This window comes from Myotis lucifugus, unplaced genomic scaffold (genome assembly GCF_000147115.1).
Source record: "Myotis lucifugus unplaced genomic scaffold, Myoluc2.0 scaffold_42, whole genome shotgun sequence".
NCBI lineage: Eukaryota > Metazoa > Chordata > Mammalia > Chiroptera > Vespertilionidae > Myotis > Myotis lucifugus.
Window position 1 is genome coordinate 6,448,040 of NW_005871090.1, and position 26,703 is coordinate 6,474,742.

The 26,703-nt window shown below is 39.6% G+C and overlaps 1 protein-coding gene across 1 annotated transcript in view; it reads right to left on the bottom strand.

Annotated features, from left to right (window-relative positions):
* KIF16B (kinesin family member 16B) overlaps positions 1-26,703 on the bottom strand; it is a 276,668-nt gene that overhangs the window by 67,867 nt on the left and 182,098 nt on the right. The window contains 4 exon segments of the mRNA XM_006087971.3: positions 566-688; positions 20,398-20,448; positions 21,253-21,349; positions 23,449-23,601. Coding sequence (XP_006088033.1) covers positions 566-688; positions 20,398-20,448; positions 21,253-21,349; positions 23,449-23,601 — 424 coding nt within the window.

Sequence of the window (26,703 nt, forward strand, 5' to 3'; positions counted from 1 at the left end):
CATCTCTTCCTGAAAAGTTGTATAAATTAAATAATGCCTAAAACAGATTAGGACACCTTCCGTTAGTAATAATAGAAACAACAATAAAAACAGCAATAGAAATAATAGCAATAGCTATAACTGTTTATCTCATACCAGACATTTTATATGCACTGATATCCCATGATATAAATAGTATTATTCCCATTTTGATTGATAAGAACATTGAGCCCAAGCCCCGGGGTAGGGTGACCACTGTCCGGCTTGCCTGGCACACTAGGTTTCCCAGGGCATGGACCTTTCAATGCAGAATGCAGGAAAATCCTGGGTCCTCTGGGATGGCTGGTCACCCTGCCTGTGGGGCTGGGGAGTGATAGCAACTTCCATGTCTGCCTGACTCCCCAGCCACCACCACCTTCTATGGGATAACTTCTCTCCCTATGCTACAGAAGGGCGTGGCCAGTATCTTATAAAACAAGACACGCACATGAATCCTCTTCTCCTTTTACAAAAAAAGCCAGAGGAAAGCACTGCCTGGCCGCAAGCCTCCATTCCTTGAGACGAGTAAAGAAGAGCAAACACTTACCTTGACCTCAAACTCGAAGTGCTCGTCCTTGCCTTGCCCGCAGAGAACATAGCGAGGGATGCTGATTTTAATCGGGTCCTTCAGGTCATCTGGACTTGCTCCCAAAGAGCGAGAAACCATCCGCTATCAAAGGCACATCAGATGGGGAGAACAAAGAGAAGCAAGATCACTCAATTGCAAATACCCTGCTTGGGCAGACAGGAGAAAATGTGTTTCAAGTAGAGAAAAGAGCATCAAACCGGTGGAGTTTATTTAGAAAAATGATGATTGCCTTTGAAAGAAAAATGCTAAGTCTCTCTCACAACAAAAGACCAGTTCTTTAGGTATATTATCCCCAAGAGTTAGGGCAAAAGCACTTCAAAATGTTGTTTGCCTTTGAAGTTCCTTCCAATTTATAAGAACAAACGAAGAAAGGGACAGATTACATATCCCAACTTAAAAAAAAAATTGGTCTAAAACAGATTCCTCTCTCTTAAAAGTGTTGATTATCTGACTTCTTTTTTCTTCACAGACTCTCAGGCTGATGTACATAATGCTCCAAAAGCTGGAGATTTTACTCAAATTTACTTCATTTTTAACTTCCAGGCATCTTTATAAGCCAGTGTAGCGTGGAAAGCTCTTTCAGCCACAATTAAAACAAATCCCAAGTATTTTCTTTAAGCTCCATTTGATTAATCATCTACTTGGCCCTGACAATTATTTATGGTCTGGATGGTGGGAAGCCAGAGGGGTTTGAGGAATAGGCATTATGAAAAAAATAAATCTTCAAAATGAGTTCTCTGGAGTGTGAATGGAAGTCTCTGAACAATCCTTATCATTTGCACTAACCTGGGGCTTTAGAAAATGTAAGAAAATAGGTTTTTAAACAATAGCAGTAATAAAATAAGTATGATCATAATTATAGTTGCATTTGTTGAATACTGACTATATACCAAGAACTTCACTTAATGGTTTATATGCATTGTTGTATGTAATCCTCACAATACCCTATTTATCAGACGGGAGCCCAAGGCTAAGAGTTTAGGAAACTTATACTGGTAAGAGGTAGAGCCAGCATTTGAACTCAGGCTAACCTAGCTCAACTATGTCACCGCTATATCATACTGCTATAGTGAAATTTTAAAATAATTTCATCCATTTCAGATACATTGAGCTAATGAACACTTCAGTATATTCAGAATTGAAGATGAAAACTCCACAGTTATGCAGTATAACCTACTATGACTAAGAAAACAGTGGGCAATTCACTCCCTTTCTCTTAGAGAGAAAGGGGTCCGGGCTCCATGGATCCGCAGCCAGGAGTAACATGAAAGGTCCAACCTAACCGTGTGTGTGTGTGTGTCTGAATCAAATCCTAGCTGGAGGATATGATCTCTGAGGGAGAGATTGCTCTGATTTCTGGGTGACACAGAGGCGTACACTTGGTCACAGATCACTGCTGTCACCTAGGAGATGGTGTAAAGGTTTGGGCATCATATGACTTTCACAAAGTCTTCTAAAGCACCTTAATTTCCCTGCATGGCTGGCCACCCAAAACATGAACCATTCATTTTATCATACTGGAGCACCTAATTAGTTGTCCCTGATGTCAAAAACTATAGTGGAAACTCTTAAGAAGCGAGTTTCTCAACATGTGCATGGCCAAAAACCTTTCAATTCACTGATAGCATAGTTCCAAATTTAAGTGCAGACATTTCCTGAAACATGAAATACGTTTTTCAATTTAAAAGTGAAAAGGCTGAGAAATAATTTGGTGGTTTTATTTCTTTTCAAAGAACACATTCACTGCTAAGAAATGTTTTTGACCTATAAATGATGGCTTACCCATGGAGTTCTTGCTCTGCTGCCTAAGCCCTAAACCTCCTATGCCATGCTTAATAACTGTATTTTTCGAGTAGGAACATAATCTCTCTTCAAAATCTGACACAATTACTTGGCAATTCAACTTGTTGCGTGTGTGTGCGTGTGTGTGTGTGTGTGTGCGCGCTGCGGGTTGGATTAGGGGTAGGGAGCACACTGTATTTTGGAACAACTTCAGGAAAAGGGAATACTGCCAAGGGAATTTTAAGTAGCAGCTAGCAACTGATATTTCCGGTGAGAATTAAAGACCCCCTGGCTACCTTAGCAGGAACCTGGATACTCCCAAGGTCTAGACCTAAGGGGCAACACTGCAGCTGATTTGATGAGGAGCCATCTCTGTACAGTTACAGACGCTTTTTCAAGGAAGTGAGAATGAGGAAAAGGAAGAAGGCAGGCAGGCAATTCAGTATTTTTTCTTCGATCAACTAGAACAGTGTATGTATTACGTGTCTTATTGGTGTAGGTGACAATACCAACAAGGGTAATACACTTGGTATTGAAAATATACAGTTACCTGCTTCCCCGAAGCAGTCAGTTGACTTCAAAATCGCAGAGAGAAAAAGAGGACACTCAGAATCAAATCCCTGTGGGAGGACGTGGTCTCTGAGCAACACTCCCCCATCGCCCCTGCCCCTCAGTTTCCCTGTGTCTATGGAAGGGGGTATATTTATCAAATCCCAATGACATGGCAGGGACCCAACCATGAACAAGGCAGTGTCCGGCCCTGTGGGACTTCTGGTGAAGCAAACTCTGACAAGTAAACTGATCATTACCGCAGGATTTTAAGTGATGGGGGCACTGAGAGAGAAAAACTATGAATATGAACATTGCTATCTAAATACCATGAATTTTACTGCGGTCAAAATGGCCCAGGTTACCTAAGCAATGGAGACTTAACTTTAACTTTCTAAATGCCTTTTCTTATAGGCACCTCTTGGATACACAATATTGATATCTTTTATTGAGCACCAACTACATGCCATGCAGAGAGCCCGATCATGGAAGTACAAAGTAACTTTTACAAAGTATCTGGAATTTCTAAGACCTTTAATTTTTTAAAATTACATTATGTTTTGAACCAAGGTTTGTTTTTTTTTCCACTCTAGATGCATTACATTCTAAAGTTACTAAATGCTACCTTAACTTTATCTTTCTATAAGTCCACTTTCAAAGTGGGATAAGACTGGAACTGATGGTCTATATAGGCCTTTTAAGATAGAAAGTTTTCTATTTCCAAGAATATGTACCTGCAAAACAATTCCTAATGAAAAGAAAGTTGTTTGAAGCTCAGGCTCATAGATCCATTAAAGAAAAAAAAAATCCGCCCTGACCGGTTTGGCTCAGTGGATAGAGCATAGGCCTGCAGACTGAAGGGTCAAGGTTTGATTCCAGTCAAGGGCATGTACCTTGGTTGCAGGCACATACCCAGTAGGGGGTGTGCAGGAGGCAGCTGATCGATGTTTCTCTCTCATCGATGTTTCTAACTCTCTATCCCCCTCCCTTCCTCTCTGTAAAAAAAATCAATAAAATATATATTTTAAAAAAATAAAAAATAAAAAAATAAAAAAATAAAGAAAAAAAAATCCTGTGTAGTTGTGGTCAAGTGGGTAAGGTGATAGATGAGAAAAAAAATCCCTGCCTTCACTGACTGGGTGTATGAGTTAAGCAGGGACCAGTGATCTGGGAGGAATTGGATCTTATCAAGCAGTTTGCCTAAATCTAAGATGGCCCCTTACATACCAGCACCTGCACAGGTAGCTCAAGCAATGGGTCTAGATGGGCTACAAGAGACGCCACCCCAATCAGGATCAGACAGGAAAGTGTACCAAAGCGCTCTGCTGAGAAGAAGGCTATTTCTCTTCAGAATCTTGCATGTTGGAACAACAAATACTGTTAGACCCTCTGCTCTCATCCACTGGCTTCAATCTCAATGATTTCAAAGTAACTAAATATTAAGTGCAGAGAAAAGAAAAACTGCAGACATGAATAACTGGAGAATAAAGATCTGAAGGCATCAGAGCAATAGTATAAGCAAACAGAAGAAACATCAAATGAGTGTGCATCTATATCTAATCTCTGTTCCAACGTAAGTTTTAGAAATTACTTTTTGGAGTCAATTGCATGAGGAATGTAGAAGTCTCAGGACGTAGTGTGAAAGGTTCCTGTCCTTTTCCTAAAAGCAGGAAGGAAAACTAATGTGACTGTCTCATAAATTTAATTTTATTTTTTTGAAAATAGCTATATCTTGACTCTCTTGAGTTTTATACAAGACAAGTACGCTGTATCATATTTTATCCCATTATTTAAGGGAGCTTTCAAATTTCTATGTATTTATTTTGGAATCAGTCACAGTTTCTCTACATGTAGCAAAGAAGATTCTTGGACTTGGAAGGGGAGCTGGTGACACATCGCAGAAGGAGGCAAAGGGACATGAAAGGCAGTGTTCAGAAACACGTCTTACAGCAGATCTGGCAGGGGTAACTCCGTAGGACACTTCAAGGGTTTTTAATGAACTGTGGAGCTATTTAGAAGAGAAGGGTCAAGGAGAAGCACATAATTAGTAACCGGGGTTACATTGCTATACATTAGAAATATTGTCTTTTAAGATACAAAGAAATATTTTTCAGAAGCTTTCAATGAAATAATGTTCTGTATCAACAAATATGTTATTTTTTTTCCAGTTGTTGGGGAAACATTATAGTCGGGTCCTCAGAGGAAAGAAGCAGACAGACCACAGGCTACCTTGTAATATTCAGATTAGAATCTTTTCTTCCTTCTCAGGCTGTCTCCTTCAAAAGGGGAAGATTAAGGAAATTAATAGGAAGTGGCTTCGACATCCACTGTCAGCAGTGCAGAGGGCATGGAAGGGACCAGTTCTCCAGGGAGTCATCAGCATTGCTCCCTAAGCCCTCTAATGATGCACCAGATGGCCGAATTCAGTATATGCTTTGACTATGTCAAGGTCAGATCTAAGTTCTGATGTCTGATATCCTAGAGGCAAATAGCCAAGCTTACTTATAAAACACAGTTGTTGTTTTTCAGATTTAACAAAACTATTAATTCTCCCTTCTTTATTTTAATCCCTCATATATTCAACCATACACACCATAGTAATAGTTCTAATTAGAACTACTATGTATCAAGCACCTACTATGCTCCAACACCTTGAAAACAGTCTGGGGCAGAGAAGGCAAGGATCTGTTACATTCTCAAATATAAGCCACATTACAAGAAACAGGAAATAAAGGCAATTTGTGTGGTGCAAATTATGAATATGATAAAGAGTCAAGCAAGACATGTTCATACTTCTCTCCAGCAGGTGAAGCCTGCCTAGGCCATGAAGGAACCTGGTGTGAACACCAGGCTGTTGTGAAGGCTTAGTACACAGAATGAATTGGATTTTGCTAAGACGTGAAATGGGTACACCCTGACCAATCCTGTCCAAGGGAGGACAGCAGGCTGGCATGAGGGAGTGGTGCCAACCTTATCTTATTTTAAAGTGAGTTTAGAATACTCACATCCCGAAATAGAAGTAAGGGTTTTCAAATAAGGAGTATTTCTTTAATTCTGATATACATCTTTAAGGATAAATTTCTCAGAAAATGATACCATGCTAGACAGATGCCTGTGGAATATCTTATTTATCCTAGTGGCTTTGGGTAAATCTAAAAGGTTTGGCTAACATTTCTAATCCATGACACTTACCACAATAGATTAGTCCATCCATATAGACCTGAGGTGATCAACACTGTTTCAGGACTTAGAAATACTGGCTATCTGATGAATGTTTCCATTGGAAATTATTAAAAATGTTGCCATCTTTCTCTAGATCACCAAAGACTAGTTTGTACCTTTGATGGTCATTGTTCCCAGAGAACTCATCATTAAATGGGTGATTTAAAATATAATTAAATAATGGGTCTGGAATGACTGAGAACATGGTGACAATTGCTAAGTGGTTCCATTACCAAACACGATTATAGATAGTTTAGAACCCCTAGGAGGGAAAGTCAAGTTTTACAATGTCTTTCATTAACCATGAAAAGAACCACTCATTTTCATTCACTGGATTTTGCTGATACCTTGTTTTGATTCAAACTGGGCTGAAGTTTAAGGTCCAGAAGAAATGAAAGTGGGGAGTGGGGATTCTCTTAATCAGGTTTCTGAAGAGCATACTGTACTCTTTAACCTTCTAGTTTAGAAACAACACTGACTATACAAGATTATCAATACTATAGTCACACTATAACTGTATCCATATTTTTCTTCCATATGATTTAAAAATGCAAAGAGAGGAAGAAAAAAGAAAAAGACAGATCCATGCAAGGAAAGAATGGAAATATAAACTTGTAAGGCAATTCTTGGAAAAACAAACAAAAGCCCCCCAAACTCATAAAAAGAATAATCTTTAATGTCTAGAAATTCCAAGAAAAAAACTTTCAAGTCAGAAAGAATCAACTTAACAATTCTTCCAAATACTCATCCCTACTACAGTCACTTTTATTTTAAAAAATCAATTTTAAAATTTACCCAATGTCAAGAATAACCATGACTAGAAGGTTGACTCTGGCATTGCGGAAAGAATGTATATATTCTGGAGAAGGTCTGGGTCTGAGTTCTCATTCTCAATCAAGTGATCCTTCCTGAGTTAAATTCCTAAACATGAAATGGAGATCGATGATGACAATTCCTCCATCCCAGGAGAATAACCATGGGCTCCCAGGAACAATACATGAGACAGAACTGTACATTGTAAACCACAATACAAAGGATGCTTGGGATTATTATCTTTATAATCCACTGCATCTTCAGCAACAAAATATTTTAACCAGATGTTAAAAAGGCAAGAGGAATGGTTTACAATGAATCACTTTCCTTCCCATCCACTGGATTTTTCAGTTCCATTTCTTATAAAGGCTTTACAAAATTACCAGGGTGCAAGGAACAAGAGATTGGATGGTGGTGGTTTGGAAACTGTTGTGCAAGAAACAGGAGAGGGACTGAGGGGCATTGGAGGTAAAGAATTTTAGGAGCTAAGATAACTGTGCTCTTTGATGGGCTGTGATATAACACAGATTGTGGAATAGACTTGTTCTGCTCTGCTATAGATGAGTGCCATGGACAGACAGATTCTGAAGATGGAGATCACAATAAGGAGGATTATGGAATGAATGGTCCAACAATGAGAGCAGTTCCCAAAGAATAAACTGCTTCAGAGGTAGGCAGTGATTAGCTCAACCATGGCCATGTCAAGTAAAGACTGAATTGGAAAGCAAGTTGAACTAAGTAACTTGAAATGTCCTGTAGAATATGTTCTCACTATGACTGACTATTTTCCGTTAGGAAAAAGTCCCAAAGTTTTATCTGAACTTTATCTTCAATAAGGGAACCTTGACGTAATATGTATGTGGTCGACTGAATTATTGGTCCTAATGCTTCTCTCTCTTGTGGTAGTAGTATATATAGCCTTCGTCACGTCATAGTTACTTGGTGGATGGAGTGTATTGCCTTCTCCTTGACGCTGGACTCAAGTCATGTGACTTGTGTTAGCCAATGTAACATTAGAAGACATGAGGCATGGTTGCCCTTTTCTGCTTCTGTCATCATCATGATGGCCACTGCCCCTTCAACATAGACCCGACAATGAGAGCGTGGAGTAGACCAACTTTAGCTGACTACAGATGACTTGTAGCTTACAAAAGAGCCACCTCAACCTATTTGTGAACCAACTGTGAGAAATAAAAGGGCTTTTTTGTATGTCACTACAATTTTGGGGGCTATCTGTTATTTGGCAATAGCTGAAATATATTTTTAAGAATGATGAAGAATTGTGCAAGATGCATATGGAGGCTCTATAAATACATTAAAATTAAAAGGTTAAAAATTGGTCTGCCAGTGAGACTGCTTGACCATCAAAGAAGCATTAATAAAAGTGCTGTAATCTATTTATCATTCAAAACATTACATCATGTAGGAAAAAGAATGTAAAAAAAATTATCATAATTATGCTGGAAGGCATAAGTATTCTCTTCAAAGGATGCACATACATTGTTTTAAGTAATGAAAGGGAGACAAACTGTTTGAAATGTTTTTCAACAAAGCCTAAATAAATTCATCCATTCACCACAAGCTTGCAAAACAAGGAGTTGTGAGCAAAATGGATTTTAATCAAATTCAGATGAAATCACTTGTTTCAAAAGTATTCAAAGGGGTTTTATGTAGGATGCATTAATAAGCCACAATGTAAATGTTTATGCCTATATTATAACAATGCAAAATGCCACATAAAGTATGTATGAACCTTTTTTCTTTCCTGATGCAGGAACTCATTACAATTGAGATGTCACATTAAGCTGGATGCTGAGACTCTCATACCTGCTCCACTAGTAGTGCCACGGACTCAGAACTCCTGAGAAATGAACCAGTGGAGCCAAAAGGGGCTGCTAGGATGGAAGCAACAGTAGCTAATGGCACAGACACTACTCCCCTGGCTGCTACAGGAAGTATGACCACCTTACCACTTACTCCATGGACAGTAAATCAAATTTTCATATCGAAAATCATATTTGAACTCAAAGTAAAAAGTGTGCTTAGGTGAGAGAAGTGACATGTGAAATTTGAATGCGGGAGGTTACTTCTTTTATGTGGTGAGCTCCAAATGTAATCCTCATTGTGACCTACTTAGATCATAAAGCAGACTGGGAAGTTATAATGAGTAAGATAATTTTTATGCAATGCTTATATTTGCTGCATGCTCCATGTATGGATAATATTAAAAAAACATAATTTATTACACAATAGAATTATGTTTTTTAACTTATGAAGCCTGGTTAATATTTATCACTCCTTGTTAAAATTTTGTACTACCTATGTATTATTTCCTTCCCAACCATAGCATCCCTATGCTGGAATCTTAAATTCTACTCTTTCTGCTCTTTGTGATCATGAAGAGAAAATACTCAATGGACAATTTTTTAAAAAGGTAGTGAAAAATATATTAGCTGAAAAAAGTAAAAATAAGAAAATAAATTGGGATATATACTATTAAGATATTAGAAGACTATCATGTTTTATAAATTTTATGTTACTGTTAACAGTATTGCAGATGAGCCCCAATTTTTCCCCTCCTAATACTCCCCTCTTCCCAGCATCTCCCCTTCTTTGGTTAATGTCTTACAATCTCCCCCCGCCCCCAACTCCCCTCTTAGATATATCATTTTGTCCCATACTTCCATGTCTCTGGATCTATTTTATTGGTCACTTTATTGTCTTCTTTAGATTCTACCTACAAGTGAGATCATGTGATATTTGTTTTTAGCTGATGTTTATTTTACTCAGCATAATACTCTCCAGGTCCATCCATGGTGTCACAAAGGGTAAGAAATCATTTTTTTTATTGCTGTATGGTATTCCATTGTGTAAATGTACCATGGCTTTTTTATCCACTAATCTACTGATGGGCATTTGGGCTGTTTCCAGATCTTAGCTATAATAAATAACACTGCTAAAAACAGAGGAGTGCATATATTCTGATTGGTGTTTCAGGCTTCCTAGGATATATTCCTAGAAGTGGATCACTAGGTCAAATGATAGTTGCTTTTTTATTTTTTGAGAAAATTCCATACTATTTTCCATAGTGGCTACACAATCTGTATTCCCACCAGGAGTGTACTAGGGTTCCCTTTTCTCCACATCCTTGCTAACACCTGTTTGTTGATAGTAGCCATTCTGTGAGGTGTGAGATAATACCTCATTGTAGTTTTAATTTGCATCTCTCAGATGATTAGTAATGTTGAGCATTTTTTTCATGTCTATTGGCCATCTGTATGGTCTCTTTGGAGAAGTGCCTATTTAGGTCCTTTGCCCATTTTTTAATTGGGTTATTTGTCTTACTTTTGTTAAGCTTACTTTTGTATGAGTTCTTTATATATTTTGGAAGTTAACCACTTATCAGATGTGTCAATGACAAATATGTTCTCCCTTTACATTTTGATGGCAGTTTCTTTTGCTGTGCAGAGCTTTTTAGTTTGATGTAGTCTAATTTGTTTATTTTTTCCTTTGTTTTTCTTGCCTTAGGAGATGTATCTGAAAATTCTACTATGTGAGTTGTCTGAGACTTTGCTGTCTATGTTTTCTTCTAGGATTTTTTTTATGGTTTCATGACTTAATTTCAGTCTTTTATCTAATTTGAGTTAATTCTTGTGCATTACGTAAGTTGTTGAACTCCTTTCATTTTTTTACATGTACCTGTCCAATTTTTCCAACACCATTTATTGAATAAATCTGTCTTTTACTCCACTGTATGTTCTTTCCTCCTTTGTCAAATATTAATTGACCATAATGATGTGGGTCAATTTCTAGGGTTTCTGTTCTGTTCCATTGACCTGTATGCCTGTTCTTGTGCCAGTACTAGGCTATTTTGACTACAGTGGCTTTGTAGTATAACTTGATATCTGGTATTGTAATCCTTCCAGCTGTATTCTTCTTTCTTAATATTGCTGCAGCTATTTGGGGTCTTTTTTTGTTCCATATAAATTTTTAGAGTGTTTGTTCTAGACCTGTGAAATATTCCATTGGTATTTTAATAGGGATTGCATTGAATCTACAGATTGCTTTGGGTAGTAGGGACACTTTAATGATGTTAATTCTTCAGCTCCATGAACATGGTATATTCTTCCTTTATATCGTCCTCTATTTCCTTTTTCAGTATACTGCAGTTTTCAGAATACACGTCTTTTATCTCCTTGGTTAAGCTTATTCCAAGGTATCTTATTTTTCCTGTTGCAATGGTAAATGGAATTTTTTTTTAAGTTTCTCTTTCTCAGAGATCATTACTGGTATATTGATTTCGGGGTGTTAATTTTGTATCCTGCTACTGTGCTGAATTCATTTATTAAATCTAGTTGTTTTTTTGGTGGAGTATTTAGGGTTTTCTAAGTACAATTATCATGTCATCTGCGAGTAATGACAGTTTCACTTCCTCTTTTCCAATTTGAATGCCTTTGATTTTTTTCTTCCTGTCTGATTGCTGTAGCTAAGACTTCCAGTACTATGTTGAATAAGAGTGATGAAAGCAGACATTCCTGTCTAATTCCTCTTCTTAAGGGAAAGGCTTTTAGTTTTTGCCCATTGAGTATGATGTTGGCTGAAGGTGTGTCATATATGGTCTTTATTATGTTGAGGTATAGTCCCTCTATTCCCACAATTCTGAGTTTTTATATAAAAAAGGGTGTTAGATTTTTGTAGAATGTTTTTTCTATGTCTATTGATATGATCATGTGATTTTTGTTCTTCATTTTGTTTATATGATGTATCACAGTTATCGATTTGTGAATACTGTACCAGCCTTGCATCCCTGGAATAAGTCCCACTTTATACTCTTTTTAATGTATTGCTGAATCCAAATTGCTAATATTTTCTTGAGGGTTTTAGCACCTATATTCATCGGGATATTGGCCTGTAATTCTCTTTGTAGTGTCTTTATCTGGTTTTGGAATTAGTATAATGCTGACCTCATAAAAAGAACTTGGAAGTCTTCCTTCCTCTTGGATTTTTTGGAATAGATTTAGGAGGATAGGTGTTAGTTCTTCTTTGAACGTTTGGTAAAACTCCCCCATGAAGCCATCTGGTCCAGGACTTCTGTTTGCTGGGAGTTTTTTATTATTATTACAATTTCAATTTCATTAGTTGTTATCAACCTATTAAGTTTATCTGATTCTTCCTGATTGACTTTTGGAAGATTATATTTTTCTAGGAATTTGTCTATTTTCTCCAGCTTGTTGGCATATAGTTGTTCATAGTATTTTGTTACAATCCTTTGAATTTCTGTGGTATCAGTTGTTACTTCACTTCTTTCATTTCTGATTTATTTGGGTGCTCTTTGTTTCTTGATGAGTCTGGCTAGGGGTTCATCAATTTTGTTTATCTTTTCAAAGAACCAGCTCTTGGTTTCATTTATCTTGTTGTTGTTTTTCTAGTCTCTATGTCATTTATTTCTGCTCTCACCTTTATTATTTCCTTCCTTCTACTCATTCTGGGAATTTCTTGTTGTTCTCTTTCTAATTCTTTTAGTTGTAGGGTTAGCTATTTTATTTGAGTTTTCTCATGTTTCTTGAGGTAGGCCTGTAATGCTATGAACTTCCCTTTCAGGATTGATTTCACTGTGTTCCATATATTTTGAGTTGTTGTGAGATCATTTTCATTTGTTTTCAAGAAGTTTTTTATTTTTTCATTGATCTCATTGGTAATCCAATTCGTTGTTTAATAACATGCTATTTAGCCTCCATTTGTTTTTGTTTTTGAGGCTTTTTTCTTCTTTATTATTATTTTTTAATCCTCACCTGAGGAGTGAGGATATTTTTCCCACTAATGTTAGAGAGTGGAAGGAAGGGGTAGGGGGAGAGAGAGGGAGGGTAAAAAGAAACATCCATGGGAGAGAGACACATTGATTGGTTGCCTCCTGCACACACCCTGACCGGGAGCATCGGACCTACAATCCAGGTATGTGCTTGGGAATTGACCATAAAACCCTTTGGTGCACAGGACAATGCTCTAACCACTGAGCAATGCTAACTAGGGCAAATTTGTTTGTTTTTTAATTGTAGTTGATTTCTATTTTCATGCCATTGTGATCTAAGAGGATGCTTGACATGATTTAACTTTCCCTGAATTTGTTAAGGCTTATTTTGCATCTTGTTTTGGCTTTTATTTTTAAGTCTATTTTGTCAGATATTCATATTGCTACTTCAGTTTTTTCTTTATTATTTTTAAAATATGTTTTTATTGATATCAGAGAGAGGAAGGGAGTGATAGGAACATCAATGATGAGAATCATTGACTGGCTGCCTCATACACATCCCCTACTGGGTATTGTGCCCACAACACAGGCTTTACCCTGACCAGGAATTGAACCATGACATCCTGGTTGATAGATTAATGCTCAACCACTGAGCAATACCAATTGAGTATTACCATTTTATCATTTCCATTTGCATGGAATATTTTTTTCCATCCCTTCATTTTTAGTCTGTGTGTATCTTTTGTTCTAATGTGACTCTCTGGTAGAATATATATATTTGGAGCATTAAGTCTATTTACATTTAAGGTTATTATTGATAGGTACTTACTTGTTACCATTTTTTTTTCTTTATACCTTTGTTCGTCTCTCTCTCTTATTTTCTTCTTCTTAACCTAGTCCCTTTAGTAGTTTTTTGCAATGCCTGTTTGGTGGTAATGTACTCCTTTAGCATTTTTTTTTCTTTTGGTATAGGAAGCTCTTTATTTCATCTGCAATTTTAAAAGATAGCCTTGCTGGATAGAGTAGTCTTGGATTCATTACGTTCCTTTTCATTACTTTGCATACTTCATGCCACTGCCTTCTGGCTTGAAGTGTTTTTACTAAAAAAATCAGCTGATAGTCTAATGGGAGCTCCCTTGTAGGTAACTTTCTGCCTCTCTCTTGTTGCCTTTAAGATTCTTTCTTCGTCTTTAATATTTACCATTTTAATTATGATGTGTCTAGATACAGGTCTTTGGGGTTCATCTTGATTGGGACTCCCTGTGTTTCCTGAACTTGTGTGACTTTTTCCTTCACTAGGTTAGGAGAGTTTTCTGTTATTATTTCTTCAAACAGTTCTCTATTACTTGCTCAGGTTCTTCTCCTTCTGGTTATCCTATAATGTGGATGTTCTTACATTTCATGTTGTCCTAAAGCTCCCTTAAACCATCCTCATGCTTTATACTTCTTCCTAATTGCTGCTCTAACTGGATGTTTCTTTTCTATCTTGTATTCTAATTTGTTGATTCAGTCCTCAGATTTTTCTCATCTACTGTTGATTCCTTCCTGGGTATTCTTTAATTTAGCTGCCATTTTTCAATTCTGATTGGTTCTTAGTCATGGTTTCTAAACTTTTAAACCATTTTTTTCCTTTTAATCTTTATTATTGAAAGTATTACATAGGTCCTCCTTTTCCCCCCATTAACCTCTTCCAGCCTGCTCCCGTACTCCGCCTCCTCCCCTAACACCCTCATCACCCCAGTTTCATGCTGATATAGTTCCCACTAAGTTCCTTGTAGTGCTCATTAAGATGCTTATAATTATCAGTAAGTTGTTTGAGGATACTTATACTAGTAAACATTACTTTGAACTCTATATCTGAAAAACTCCTTGCCACCATTTCATTTAGATCCTTTCCTCATGATTCTCCAGTGGTGGGTCCCAGTGTCTGGGGATTCCATGTAGCAGTGGCAGAGCAGGGAGTGCCTGGTTGCAGTGGTGGGGCTGGGTGTACTGGACAGTGATCTAAGTGCACTGGATCATGGGTCACTCCCCCAACTTCTTCCCAAGGAGGATATTCAGGGTCCTCAGGGAGGATCTCCAGGCTCATTATCCAAAATGGCTCATTATTCAATCTCAAGCAGGAGAAGTACCCGGCTGAGCAGCACACAGCAGCAGCCAATGGCTCCCCAGCCAAGAGCACACAAACTGACTGCCCCAAGTTCCCCCACCACCAGACAGATGCCCACCACACTCACAAGCACACATAGTCTCCCTCACACATGCTCATCCACTCACACTCTAACCCTCACTCTGGTACTGACTGCCGTCATGTTAGATTCCTCTATCATGGTTTATTTTTGATACTTTCCATGGTAGAAGATCTACCAGTCAAGAATGTGACAAACTAATTTTCATGATGTGCTTGCTCGTCACAGATTCAAAAGCCTTCATGTATATGGCAATAGGGTGTGTACAAGTGTCTTGTGTGTGGTGGTGGGGAGTTGTGGGTGTGACAAAAACAGGCTTTACCTAAAAACAATTGAATTCTATTGTCTCAAAAAGCCTCCACTTGGCCACTGCAAACAGGGCTGTAGCCACCAGTGTGTGGATCCTCATACACTCTCCAGTTTCTTGCCTTTTCCTGTTCACTTCCCCCAAACCTGGGTAGAGGAAAATTAATAAGGAAAATGTAGACAAGTAGCTTGTTGTTAGCTCTGATGCTGCAAAGAGGGAGGCTCTACATTTCTTCACCAAAGGGAGATGTAAGTTTCTGGATGGGTGAAGCTTTGACACTGTCCCCATGTTCAATTAGGAAGAGAAATGAAGAGGGAGTATGCTACAATATTATCATTGACCATTATCCAAAGGTCTGACCAGAACAGAAAATAACCCACCATGCCAGGGGTGAAATGAATGACTTAACGGAATAGCTGACTTGCTCAACTACATACATCATTCGATGAGTAGCTACATCAGCGTGGCATGATCCTTGCTGGAAGGGGAATCAGAGTGGATGGAGCAATTAAGACATCAACCTCCTTCTTTCTAAGACTCAGTAATTTAGTAGAACATACATACCTGAGAAAGAGAAGCACACTGGCAGAGTAACCCAGGGTCAGATGACATAAAAAGTAACCCAGGGTCAGATGACATAAAAAATAGACACAAAACATGCAACCTGATTCCTTATTGAAATTCTTCCTCAGAGAGGAGAATTCTGAAGAGGCTAGTTTTAAGCCTCTACAGAGGAGGAGGACAACTGACAACTTCGTGAGGAGAGAGACCTATCTAAGGCCGACTTGGGCATGAATTCAGGCCAGAAGGGAGGCCAGCAAACCAACTGGCTCGGGTCAGCACAACACTTGGTCAGAGGTCATGAATGATGGGTTAGATGAGACGCAAGAGGGAGGACAGCCAGGGAGAAGTGTTGAATGCCTTCTGAGGTGACTCTATATCTGATAAGATGTCATAAAGAAGCTCTTAGGAAAAGACATAGAGATGAGAGCCATTCTAGAAATACAAGGGCTCAGAGAAAGGATTGGTACATGGGGGCATGTTGCATAAAGGGGAGGTAATCAAAGATAAACCAACAGGTAAGGAGCTGAAACCCCGAAGGTTGGAAAGGAATAGTCACAAAAACTGAAAGGAGAAAAAGGAAATAACTGAGTGAAGATACTGCAGGGCGCATGTAGCATCTTCATTCTACCTATTACCGTGAGCGGAGGGCATTTGAAATCTCTGGGTCCTTCGGAAAGCTTGATGTATGACCAATGTGCTCTGTTACAGAGCTGTCCTAATCACAGCTAAAACAGAGGATGTCCATGAAAGCCACTCGCAAATTGGGCACTTTTTCAGGCAGCGCAAATTAGTCTGACAGAATCCAGCAACCAAAGACCCACTCCACACCACCATACTATAACTTGACATTAAGCCAAACACAATCTGAAATGCTTTAATCACCTCACAAATAATGAGGCAGACCCACATTTACAGGTTCAAGAAAATGAAGCAAGGAGGTGATAAGGATATTTTATTAGTATGCTAAGACCTATTTTTATTTTATTGCAGATATTTAATATGTTTGCATCTTTCATTTAGAGGTCTGCATTTTTCCAGTTTTAAATCAGTTAGCTACTGAGACCTTCATAGTCCCTGACTGCTTTAATTGTGTTCTTTATAGATTTCAAAGAATATGCAGAGTATGTTCACAAGTCCTCCTCCCTAGAGCCTTGTCAAATGTGAGATCAGCCACAGAGCCTCATCCTGAGAGTTGAGGGTCAGATCCCAGACCTCAGGGGCCACATGCCGACTGCCCTGAAGACAAAATGGGCTGGTGAGCAGCGGGACATTTTGGGTGTCTTGGGAGCATCCTGGGTGCTCAGACAGACTCTTTCTTGAATCTGATGGAAGTTTTAGTTTATGAAAGAAGACAAGTTGGACTGCTGGTAATGGTCTCTTCTCTGGAACAACGATGCACCTGAATTCACTTAAAGCACGAAATCTGGTGACATCAAATTGTGTTCGTGGAGGAGGTGTGTTTAGAGAGCGAACGTGTGGATAGAAAACTCGATCTTCCTTCACAAGGGCGATGTGGGTGTTCAGAAGGACCAGGGACTGACACTCATCTTGGCCAGAATCATCTTCAACTCTGACTGTTGTGTAGAGCAGTAGCTGAACCTCTGCCAGAGAGGGGATGTTGACTTCCATATTTCCATGGAGAAAGTAAATCATGTCAACCATGGTATTCTGGAATTTGGATGACAACCAAACTCCGTTTGACAAAACTAAATCAGGGATTTCTGCTTTCCAATCAAGAGAAAGCTGGACCAGATCTTGCTGGAGCAAAGGGTGACTTGAGTAGGCAGTGGCATCAGACTCGGGCATCAGGACACACAGAAGGTCACGGCATATTTGTTGACAGAGGTTTTTGTTGTAACTAAATACAGTGAGCAGGAGACTCTCTGCAGAGCCCAGGAATCGAATGCTCTGCCCACCAAAGCCGATTTGAATCTCCCGTAGTCCTGAGAGAGACAGAGCATGAAAAATGCCCATGGAGCCCAGGTGGGTGTCTGACAGGACTAAAGCATATAAAGTTGAAGGAAGCAGGAGCAAACACGCTGGCTGGGGGTCAGGTTCTGTGCAGTTAGCAACAGCAAGCCAGTAAATGCCTCTGACCTCATGCATGTCGACCAGAAGTCCCGGTAGGAAACAAGCCACATGCTGGAGAAAGTCTTTTAAAGGGCACTCTTGAAGTTTCAGCATTGGATCTGGGAATTGCACAAGGGTCTGCTTAAATGCAGAGATCCTTCCAGCTTCTTCAGATTCCAGGCGGACAACTGAGCTTGGAGAGGAACCTGGTACCTCTGCGGCTGTGAGGCCTGGCACTCTGTAAGGCCCCACGCTCCCTGCTGGCCTGACGGCCCCTGCCTCCTCACTGGGGCTACCAACCTGATCTTCTGTAGGAAGAGAATGAGATTCTGATGATACCCAGTGTGACGTCAAGGGCAGGTGCCTGGGTAAGTTCTTCACCAAGGGCAGTCTTCCGATGAATGTTGTTACTTGGGAGGTGAGTCCACTGGGGTCCCACAGGCTCCCCACGTGCCTGGCTTGGCTGATAACCTTTGTGCCAGCCTGTAGCAGGTGACTGCTCGTACCTTTATAAAGATTGGAGAACCTGTGGTAAAAATATCCTAATCCACCATTCCCTTCTGTCCTGATATTTATCGATGACTCTGGAGGGCTAACTTTTTTAGAAGCTAACTCTTCCTCAGTGTGCTGCTCAGTACACAACTTCGAGGCTGGTGAACTCTGAAAAATGCCGGCAGATACACTCTCCTCACTAGAAACACTTCCAGAGAAGACACAATAGAGTAACTTGCTTTGCCTGGTCTGTTTGTTCCCACTATTTATAGACACTTCTCGGCATGTATGTTGCAGCAGAGTCCAGCTGGATTCAATTTCCAAGCTGTGTTCATCTTTATGAGTCATCAGCTCACTGAAATTTCCTGATTTAACCTGAAAATGTTCTGCATTGCTGGTGTTGTTTTCATCAAGAAGAGAGATTTTAGATAGACTGAAACCTTTTGTTTGACAGTCACCTATGTGCTCAGGACAACTATATCTGCAATCACTGTTCTGCAGCACCTCAGGTGCTGAGGGCTGATCCTTTGGGTGGTGGACTCTCTCTCCTGATGCTGAAGAGAAAATTGTAGAGTCTGAGATGCTCCAAGTCATGGGATCACTCTGGTGGTTGTTCTGATCCACCTCCCTCCTCTCCTCTCTGGTGGAAGGGTCAGTGACATCTTTGGGCAGCAGCGGGGCAAGACACCCTTTCTGTTCAAGATGTCAAAAACAGTTGAAATGGGGATGTGGTAGCAGCCTTCGTGATTCTTTTGCACATGAAGATTCTTGCAGTCATTGGTTTCATTGTGTGGATTGATTCAGAGGTTAAATCAAAAGCCTAAGCCATTCATATTGATTGAGGCATGATTTGAAAATATATGATTGGATTCACATATAGAACATCAATTTCCATATTATTTCTCTAATAAATTGCTGAGTAATTTTATAGAAGTACCTTGTATGGAATTGATCTACAGTATCCATTTCCTGGTCTAATATTTCATTCACTCTAAAATAAATCCTAAGTCATTTGGGTCAGTTTTCAAAAGGTCAAATTCAGTTGTACAAATGAGCCCATCACCATATGTTCAAAATGTAAAAGTAATCAGGGCATACTTAATGAAAATATGACAGCAAGGCCAAAAGAAATTGACAGGTATTCGAACCTGAATCCTACTTCTCTTGTCTCTTGGTTCATTTGATAAGATTCCTTAATTTCATCTACCTGGTTAGATTGCTATTACCATATTTACAAACCAGCCCTGTCAAAGGCCAGCCACTATGGATACAAAGAAATGAAAGGCAACAGCCTGCTCTTCGCCAGGTTATCGGCTGAAGAGACGGATGTCCAGAGGAAGATAATGCCATTACTGGATGATTGGAAGGAGAACATGGCAGTGGCCAAAGTCAGTTAAGCCTACTGTGGAACACTCATGCTTCCACCTCTCACTCTGTTCAGTAATTTAGAAACACCATCTGTAAGATTTGTATCACCTACCAGTTGTTTTCTCTGTGTGTGTGTGTGTGTGTGTGTGTGTGTGTGTGTGTGTGTGTTAGGAATGTATGGGAAGGACAAGACCCTCCGTGGAGAAAAATACAAGTAAGCCCTTAGAAATTGTATGCCCAATAAACCTGAGTTTGACAATCCAATAGTGAAATGAGCTCATCAACAAAGAGTTATTTCCTTTGTACTACTGCCAACTCAGTCTATAAAGTAAGCAGGATTTTAAAATATTGAGAAGTACTCAGTTTCATTTCTAAACACCATATATAATTCTGGTTATATAAGTCTGCCTTTCAAATGCAAACCAAGAGAAAGGATACTGTTGCCAATGAAAAACTAGGCAAAGCGCCTCCACCACCGCTACATGCCACTCAAACAAAGTCAAAGCAGTTTTGAATCTGCAGGAGCCCATTTAATTTAGGGAAGAATAGCTTGCCTTCCCTATTAGCCATTAATCTCACTGGGACTTCAAAGTTCTAATTATGCAACTAAACATTAAGAAAATTTAATCACATGAGCATGCCATAATTTAAGGCGACCCTATCAATCTGAAAAATCATTACCTACCTCATATTTTAGCTTACGTTGAATGGTACCATTGTGAAGTTTCTCATTATTCTGAAAAGAAAAGAAAAAGTCTTTTAAATTAAATTATAGTGTGTTCATAGAGGAGAAAAAAAATGATTTGATTAGAAATATTTATGGGAGCAAAATTCTAAAGAAACATAGCTGCCATTCAACAATGACAATTGTTCTATAGAATTTATATTCCACAGTAAACATGACTCTATCGATCCATCTGCCTGTAAGAGAACTGAACCATTTATTCAGAATCTTAAATGTCTAAGAATAATATTAAAAGCAAGGTTTTCCTTAGGGCAATTCTTAAAGTTGCAAGATAGAAATGCAATGCTTTTATTTTGATAAAAATCAAGTTGCAAATATGTATTTTCTCAAAGGTAATTTTTTTTCTACCTGAAATATTCATCAAGCAAATTAAATACTTACAGAAATTGGTTGTATTTATTTTTATTTATTTATTTTTTCAATTACAGTTTACATTCAATATTATTTTGTATTAGTTTCAGGTGAAATTGGTTAGTTTTTCTGGAGAAAATAGAAAAATGTTACATATAGACTTATTATAAATCAAACAAAGTAAATAAAACATTTTAGGAAACTTTATATTCACTTAAGAATTTCCTCCAGAAATTCAAAACTTTACAATAAATAAACTTACTTTTGAACTCACACTATTTGTAAACTATTAGGCTCCACCCAATATTTAATTTTTCTAGAACATTTGCATCTCAATTTTCTCACTGAGAAACAATAACAAAAGATCCCACCACTATCATCAATAATTTATTGAAAGCTTGTCTTAAAACGCATGACTGCGTTAGTATGGTTCCCTCAGCTCACCTTCGTCATGTCTGCAGATACACTGCTGTCATTGCAAATCACACGACGCAAATCCTGAAGACGCCTTTGGACTTCTTCTTCAATGTAAGCACTGACCCTGGGAACAGGGAGACAGGGGTACTTGAACACTTCTAACCACACAGAGCATTGGAGATACTGTTGTTACTATGCCCTTCACAACAGGGAACTTTCCCATTTTATTTTTTTAATATATATTTTATTGATTTCAGAGAGGAAGGGAAAGGGAGAGATAGAAACATCAATATGAAGAGAATCATTGATTGGCTGTCTCCTGCATTGCCCTCCTCCTTCTCTCCCCCTACCTGCTGGGGACAGAGCCTGCAACTCATAGCATTTCCATATTATATCTCTAATATAATGCTCAACCACTGAGCCATGCTGACAGAGCAAACTTTCTCATTTTAAATGCCAAACATAACAACTCTGGACCTTAAACATTTTTCTACTTTCTAAAAAATCTAGAGCCATGTGTTCATTATCTGTGTTCTCTCCAAATGAGAGAGAACTGACTGAATAACAGAAGCTTGAGTCTGGAAGGACGACTGAGTGATCCCATCCAACTCTCCCTGGATTTCCTTCAGAACCCTTGCCACAAGCTAGGGGAGAATCACAGACACCTGTTTCTGAAGGCTCCCAGCCTCCAACCATGAGTCACTGACTCTGAGACCCAACACTTCACGCACTGAGCCCTGGTTTCCTCACAGAAAACAGTGATAGTTATCACTCACATCACAAAGTCATTAAAGAGGATTAAAAGTAAAAAAAAAAAGAAGAAGAAGTGAACATATACTATTCCGATGAAACAATGTCTTGCATTGTTCCTGATTTATCTTTTGTCTCCAACTGGGTTATGTACATCTGGCCAGGAGAGACCACATTTTAAAGGTTTCTACCTTCCAAAATGCCTGTCTCAGAACCAAGACAGAGGAAACCAGAAACAGTTGACTTTTGAGGCATTTGTCAGCTGAATAGTTCATACCTCATAGAATGCAGGTGAAATTGTATGAAGTACAACCATTAACCCAGAAAAACCAAGGAGACTACAGATTTTTACTTCAATCTAAAATCCTTCTAGTGGTTCAGACTGCTCAGATGGAAGTCTTAACTCTGCTCTAGGCTCTCCCTCCCCAGGTCTGCAGACACTGATTAGGTGGATTAGTTTAAATGAACAGTTTGGCATGGTTTTATCTTACCACATTAAAAAACATCTGATTTCACCTTTCTAAGCACATGAGTAGTTCCATAAATATTTTTTTGTAGAACTGACCACAGCAAAATGATTTTCTGAAATGCTAGGTAAAGAGATTAATGTGATAGGTAAGGTAGGCCAAAAGAATGGAGTTAGGCTAATAAAGTGCAGTATTTACCTTTTAGTATTGCAAATAAAATCATGTGCAACTGAAACTGAGCCAAGGCCACTTGCAAATGAATTGCCTCACTAGACTTTTAATTTTTAAATTATCCCAGTGGAATATGCAGCCCTAACTTTAAAGGGCCACAGAAGTTCATACTATTCTGAGTACATTTTGATATCCAAATATTTATCTCCTAATCAGGACTGTCCAGTTTGAAATGTCCCCATGGCATAGATGGGATGAGAAAAATAATCAAGTTCTTTATAGCTAAAGAATGATTGAGTCAATTTATCTGAGAGTCTAAGCCACAGAGCAACTGACAATGCCACCCAAGTTGAAAGCCATTTCATTATAGTAGCCATCAGGTATATATGTATGCTATTTATGATCATTCTGAATATACTGGTACAGCATTGGTAACAGACTTCATCTATTTGTAATCATGACTTCTATAAATTAACGGTCAGCATAAGGTCCTTCTTCTTGGTACGATTCAATTAATGCTATTTCTTTGTTCCTCTCAACTTGGCCTTGCATCACTACCTTCTTGATGAGCTGGTTTCCCAGGACCTTTTAGTTCTGTCTTCTCACACAAACTACTTGCACCAGCATTACTTGGATTTAGCTGGCCAGTTTTCAAGTCTTTGGTTCCCTTTAAATGATAACTCAACCCAGGGAGCAGTTGATGGAGACAAAGTACATCTTAGGGTCATGAATTACTTGTCACCTTCTAGGAGCCCTCCATATGTAAACTGGCCAATATGAGAGATAGTGACTCATTGAATCACATCAGAAATGATGACAGTTTAATGTCCATTACCTGGCGTCCATCAGAGGAACCAGGTGAGATTTTTCAGCGGTGGATGACAAGCTGGAAGAAGCAGCCTTTCCCTCCAAGGTACCAAAATGCCCTTTCTGAACACCATCGACTTCATAGATCTTCTGCTTCAACTGCTGGATTTCATGTTCCAACCTACAGAGATGGAAGATACATGAATTCATTCATTAACAGTATTTCCTGAGCATCGTCACTGATTGGGACATTGTTCTAGAAACGATGGGGGATCCAGACAAAAAGACTGTGCAAACAGCTTTATCATCTAATAGAAAACATGCCACATACCTAAAAGATAAAGTATATGGTGATAATGGGCCACAAAAGGGGTTCAGAACAAGTACTTTGGACATTCAAAAACTGGAGCATTTTACCATCAAGGGCAAAGATTCCCACTGTGCTCCAAGCAAATGCTCAGAGGTAGATGTGCAGGATTCTGAGTCCCCTACCCTGCCTTCAATAAAACAGTTGTTTACTATATATCGAGATCTCACTTAACATTTCTGTTTGAGAAAAGAGATCTATACTTTCAAGAGTTTTTTTAAAACCACCAATCTTGAAGAACCTTCATGGTCAAGGTAGGTTTAAATTGAATCTTCAGAGACCAGTGGGAATTCGAATCTCTGGGGATAGTGGCAGAGAGTTGTCCAGGTACAGAAAGCAACATGAACACCAAAGCTAAGCTGTGGAAACCAGGAATCCACTTTGCCTAGGCAGAGGGTGTGGAAAAGGCAAAAAGATGAGAGATCTAGGAAAGCAGGCTGAGTATCTCAGGAAACTCATATAAACTGTAAACTGTAGAATCAAACATTTATTGGCCATGATGCCTCTAATATGAGGTCAAGTGTCTGTGAGGCTGTTCTGCCACTGACCCAGGCACATGTGTATCGAGGGCCATGATTGCAAGCATGTCAAACTTGCAGCCGGCCATAAGTGAGGCATGCGGCCCGCCAGCCGCGAGTTTGACATGCTTGGGCTAGCAGCAGTTCTCAACCTGTGGGTCGCGACCATCGGAAAACACATATAGCATATCAGATATTTACATTACGATTCATAACAGTAGCAAAATTACAGTTATGAAGTAGCAACGAAAATAATTTTATGGCTGGGGGTCACCACAACATGAGGAACTATATTAAAGGGTCGCGGCATTAGGAAGGTTGAGAACCACTGGAGAGGAACAAGTCTGCCAGTGCACTTGGTCCCAGAAAACACTAGACCCAGCTAGGGGCTGTGGCCCACATGGAGTCTGAACTGGGGCAAGTTAATGAAATCTGGGTCTCAATGTCTTTAGGTATCAAATGAGAGAGTAAATTAGTCTCTCCAAATCCATTCAGCTCCAAAAATGATGGATTCTAGCTTCAGATGCTGGCACACCATGACACTGCCAGCTCTCCGATGTCACCAGCAGCAATTTGACTGCTCTGTCCTAAACATGAAAGGCACGTTGTGAACTGCTGAAATTAGACTGTGGGGTCACCAGGGTTAGCACTCATGGGTTCCATGGGAGGCAATGCCCTGCTTAACTCAGCCTTTCATCTGTCTACTGATTAGCAAGTACTTACTGAGCATCACCTTGCAGAGCACACAGCATTTTCAAAGGGCAAGGGAATGAGCATAAGAGAGTGATGTTAGGGGCCAGGTAGGTGGGCCAGCAACCAGGGAACAATATTGAGAGTCTCAGAGATCGTAAGGAAAATGAGCCGGATATAAGTAGGTAACTGCCAATGTTTATAATTAGGATGACACCCAGTGGAGTTGTTCAAAGCCTGCAGGACCAGGACTGTGGAAAAGACAGAGCAGGGGTTAAAGGGGGCCCTGAAGGCTGAGCAGGATTTATAGGAGGGGTTGGGGCACATGGAAGAGCCGCCTGCCTGGCAGCAGCTCTGTGTCAGCAGACAAGAGGACAAGAGGCTAAGAGTCTGGAGGTAAGTAGACCTAGATTCAAGTTGCAGCTCTGCCACTTTCCACCTGACACTTGTCCCAAGTGGTTATATAACTACTGGGTAGGAAAAAAAAAAGACAGAAAATGGGTTAAATTTTGCTCGCAAACAACCAACAGGCAAAGCCAAGTTCAGTACACTGTTGTCCAATCTGGTTCCACAGGAATTTAATATTTCACACTTGTGGATTTCACGAGTGGTTAAGTCAGGCTGCATGGCAGGCCCTGGCTTAGCCATGAGAAACCCAGAAAGATAAACACTAAAAAAAGCTCAAGAGCATCATAGCCAGAACAAAGAGCTCAGATTTGTTGGCCTGAATTAGGAGTAGCCAAGTCTACTGCATCCAAACACAGGATGCTGAAAGCCTCCTCTGTGTGGCTGCTAGAGCAATGCTGACATTATCACTTCCGCTATAATAGAGTATTAATACTAAATGGCCAGGGAATGAAGCCGGTTGACAAAAGCCAGGAACAGCAAGCTAAAAGCTCAGGCTGCATTCCTACTGCACACTGCAGGATACAAATTGAGAGCGTGCTCTCCACTACTTTAAATTTCCTGGGGCTGCAGCTTTGTCCAGCAATTTTGTTTATATAATACACCTGCAGTCCTATTCTTGAACCTCCAACCTATTTCTCTGAAGTAATAGCATTATGGTTTTTGATTGTTATTTGTTGCCGTTTTGCCTGCAGGAATTACCAGAGTAATTGTAAATAGAATTCACAGTAGAAGCCGGTCATTTGAAAGGAGGTTGTCCTGACCTTTCCAGGCAAAATGATGGATGGAGGTTCCAGCAACACCTCAGAGCAGGCCTTGCCTGCCATTAGCATGGATCCCAGGCCTCTGCCAAGGCCAAGCTGGGCTCCTACAGGGCCGCAGACTGGGCTTCTGTTGCAGCCCCTACAGGAGGGCCCTGGATGGGAGGAATGCTGAGGTGGGGGCAGTGTTCCACGCCCTCCAACCTGGGCTTCAGTTAAGATCTCAACTAACCAAAGGTTTGGAGCTAAGAAAATGTACAGACCCCTGATCTCATCTACCCCTCCCTATAAGGGTGAATGGGTGACAGATCCCGAACCAGCAATGATGGAGGGAGGCGGGCGGGGGGGGGGGGGGGGGGAAAAAATAAAAAAATCTCTTAAAGGATATTGGGAAAGGGGGGTTGGATTCTGGTAGAAGCTTTTAATCCTCTGATTTTTTCCTAATTAAAAAGGACCATTTTTTTTTTTCGTGAGGTTTTATTAATAAATCCTCTTTTAGTCTTTTGGGGTTTTCAAATCTGGGAAAAATATCAATAAAACAA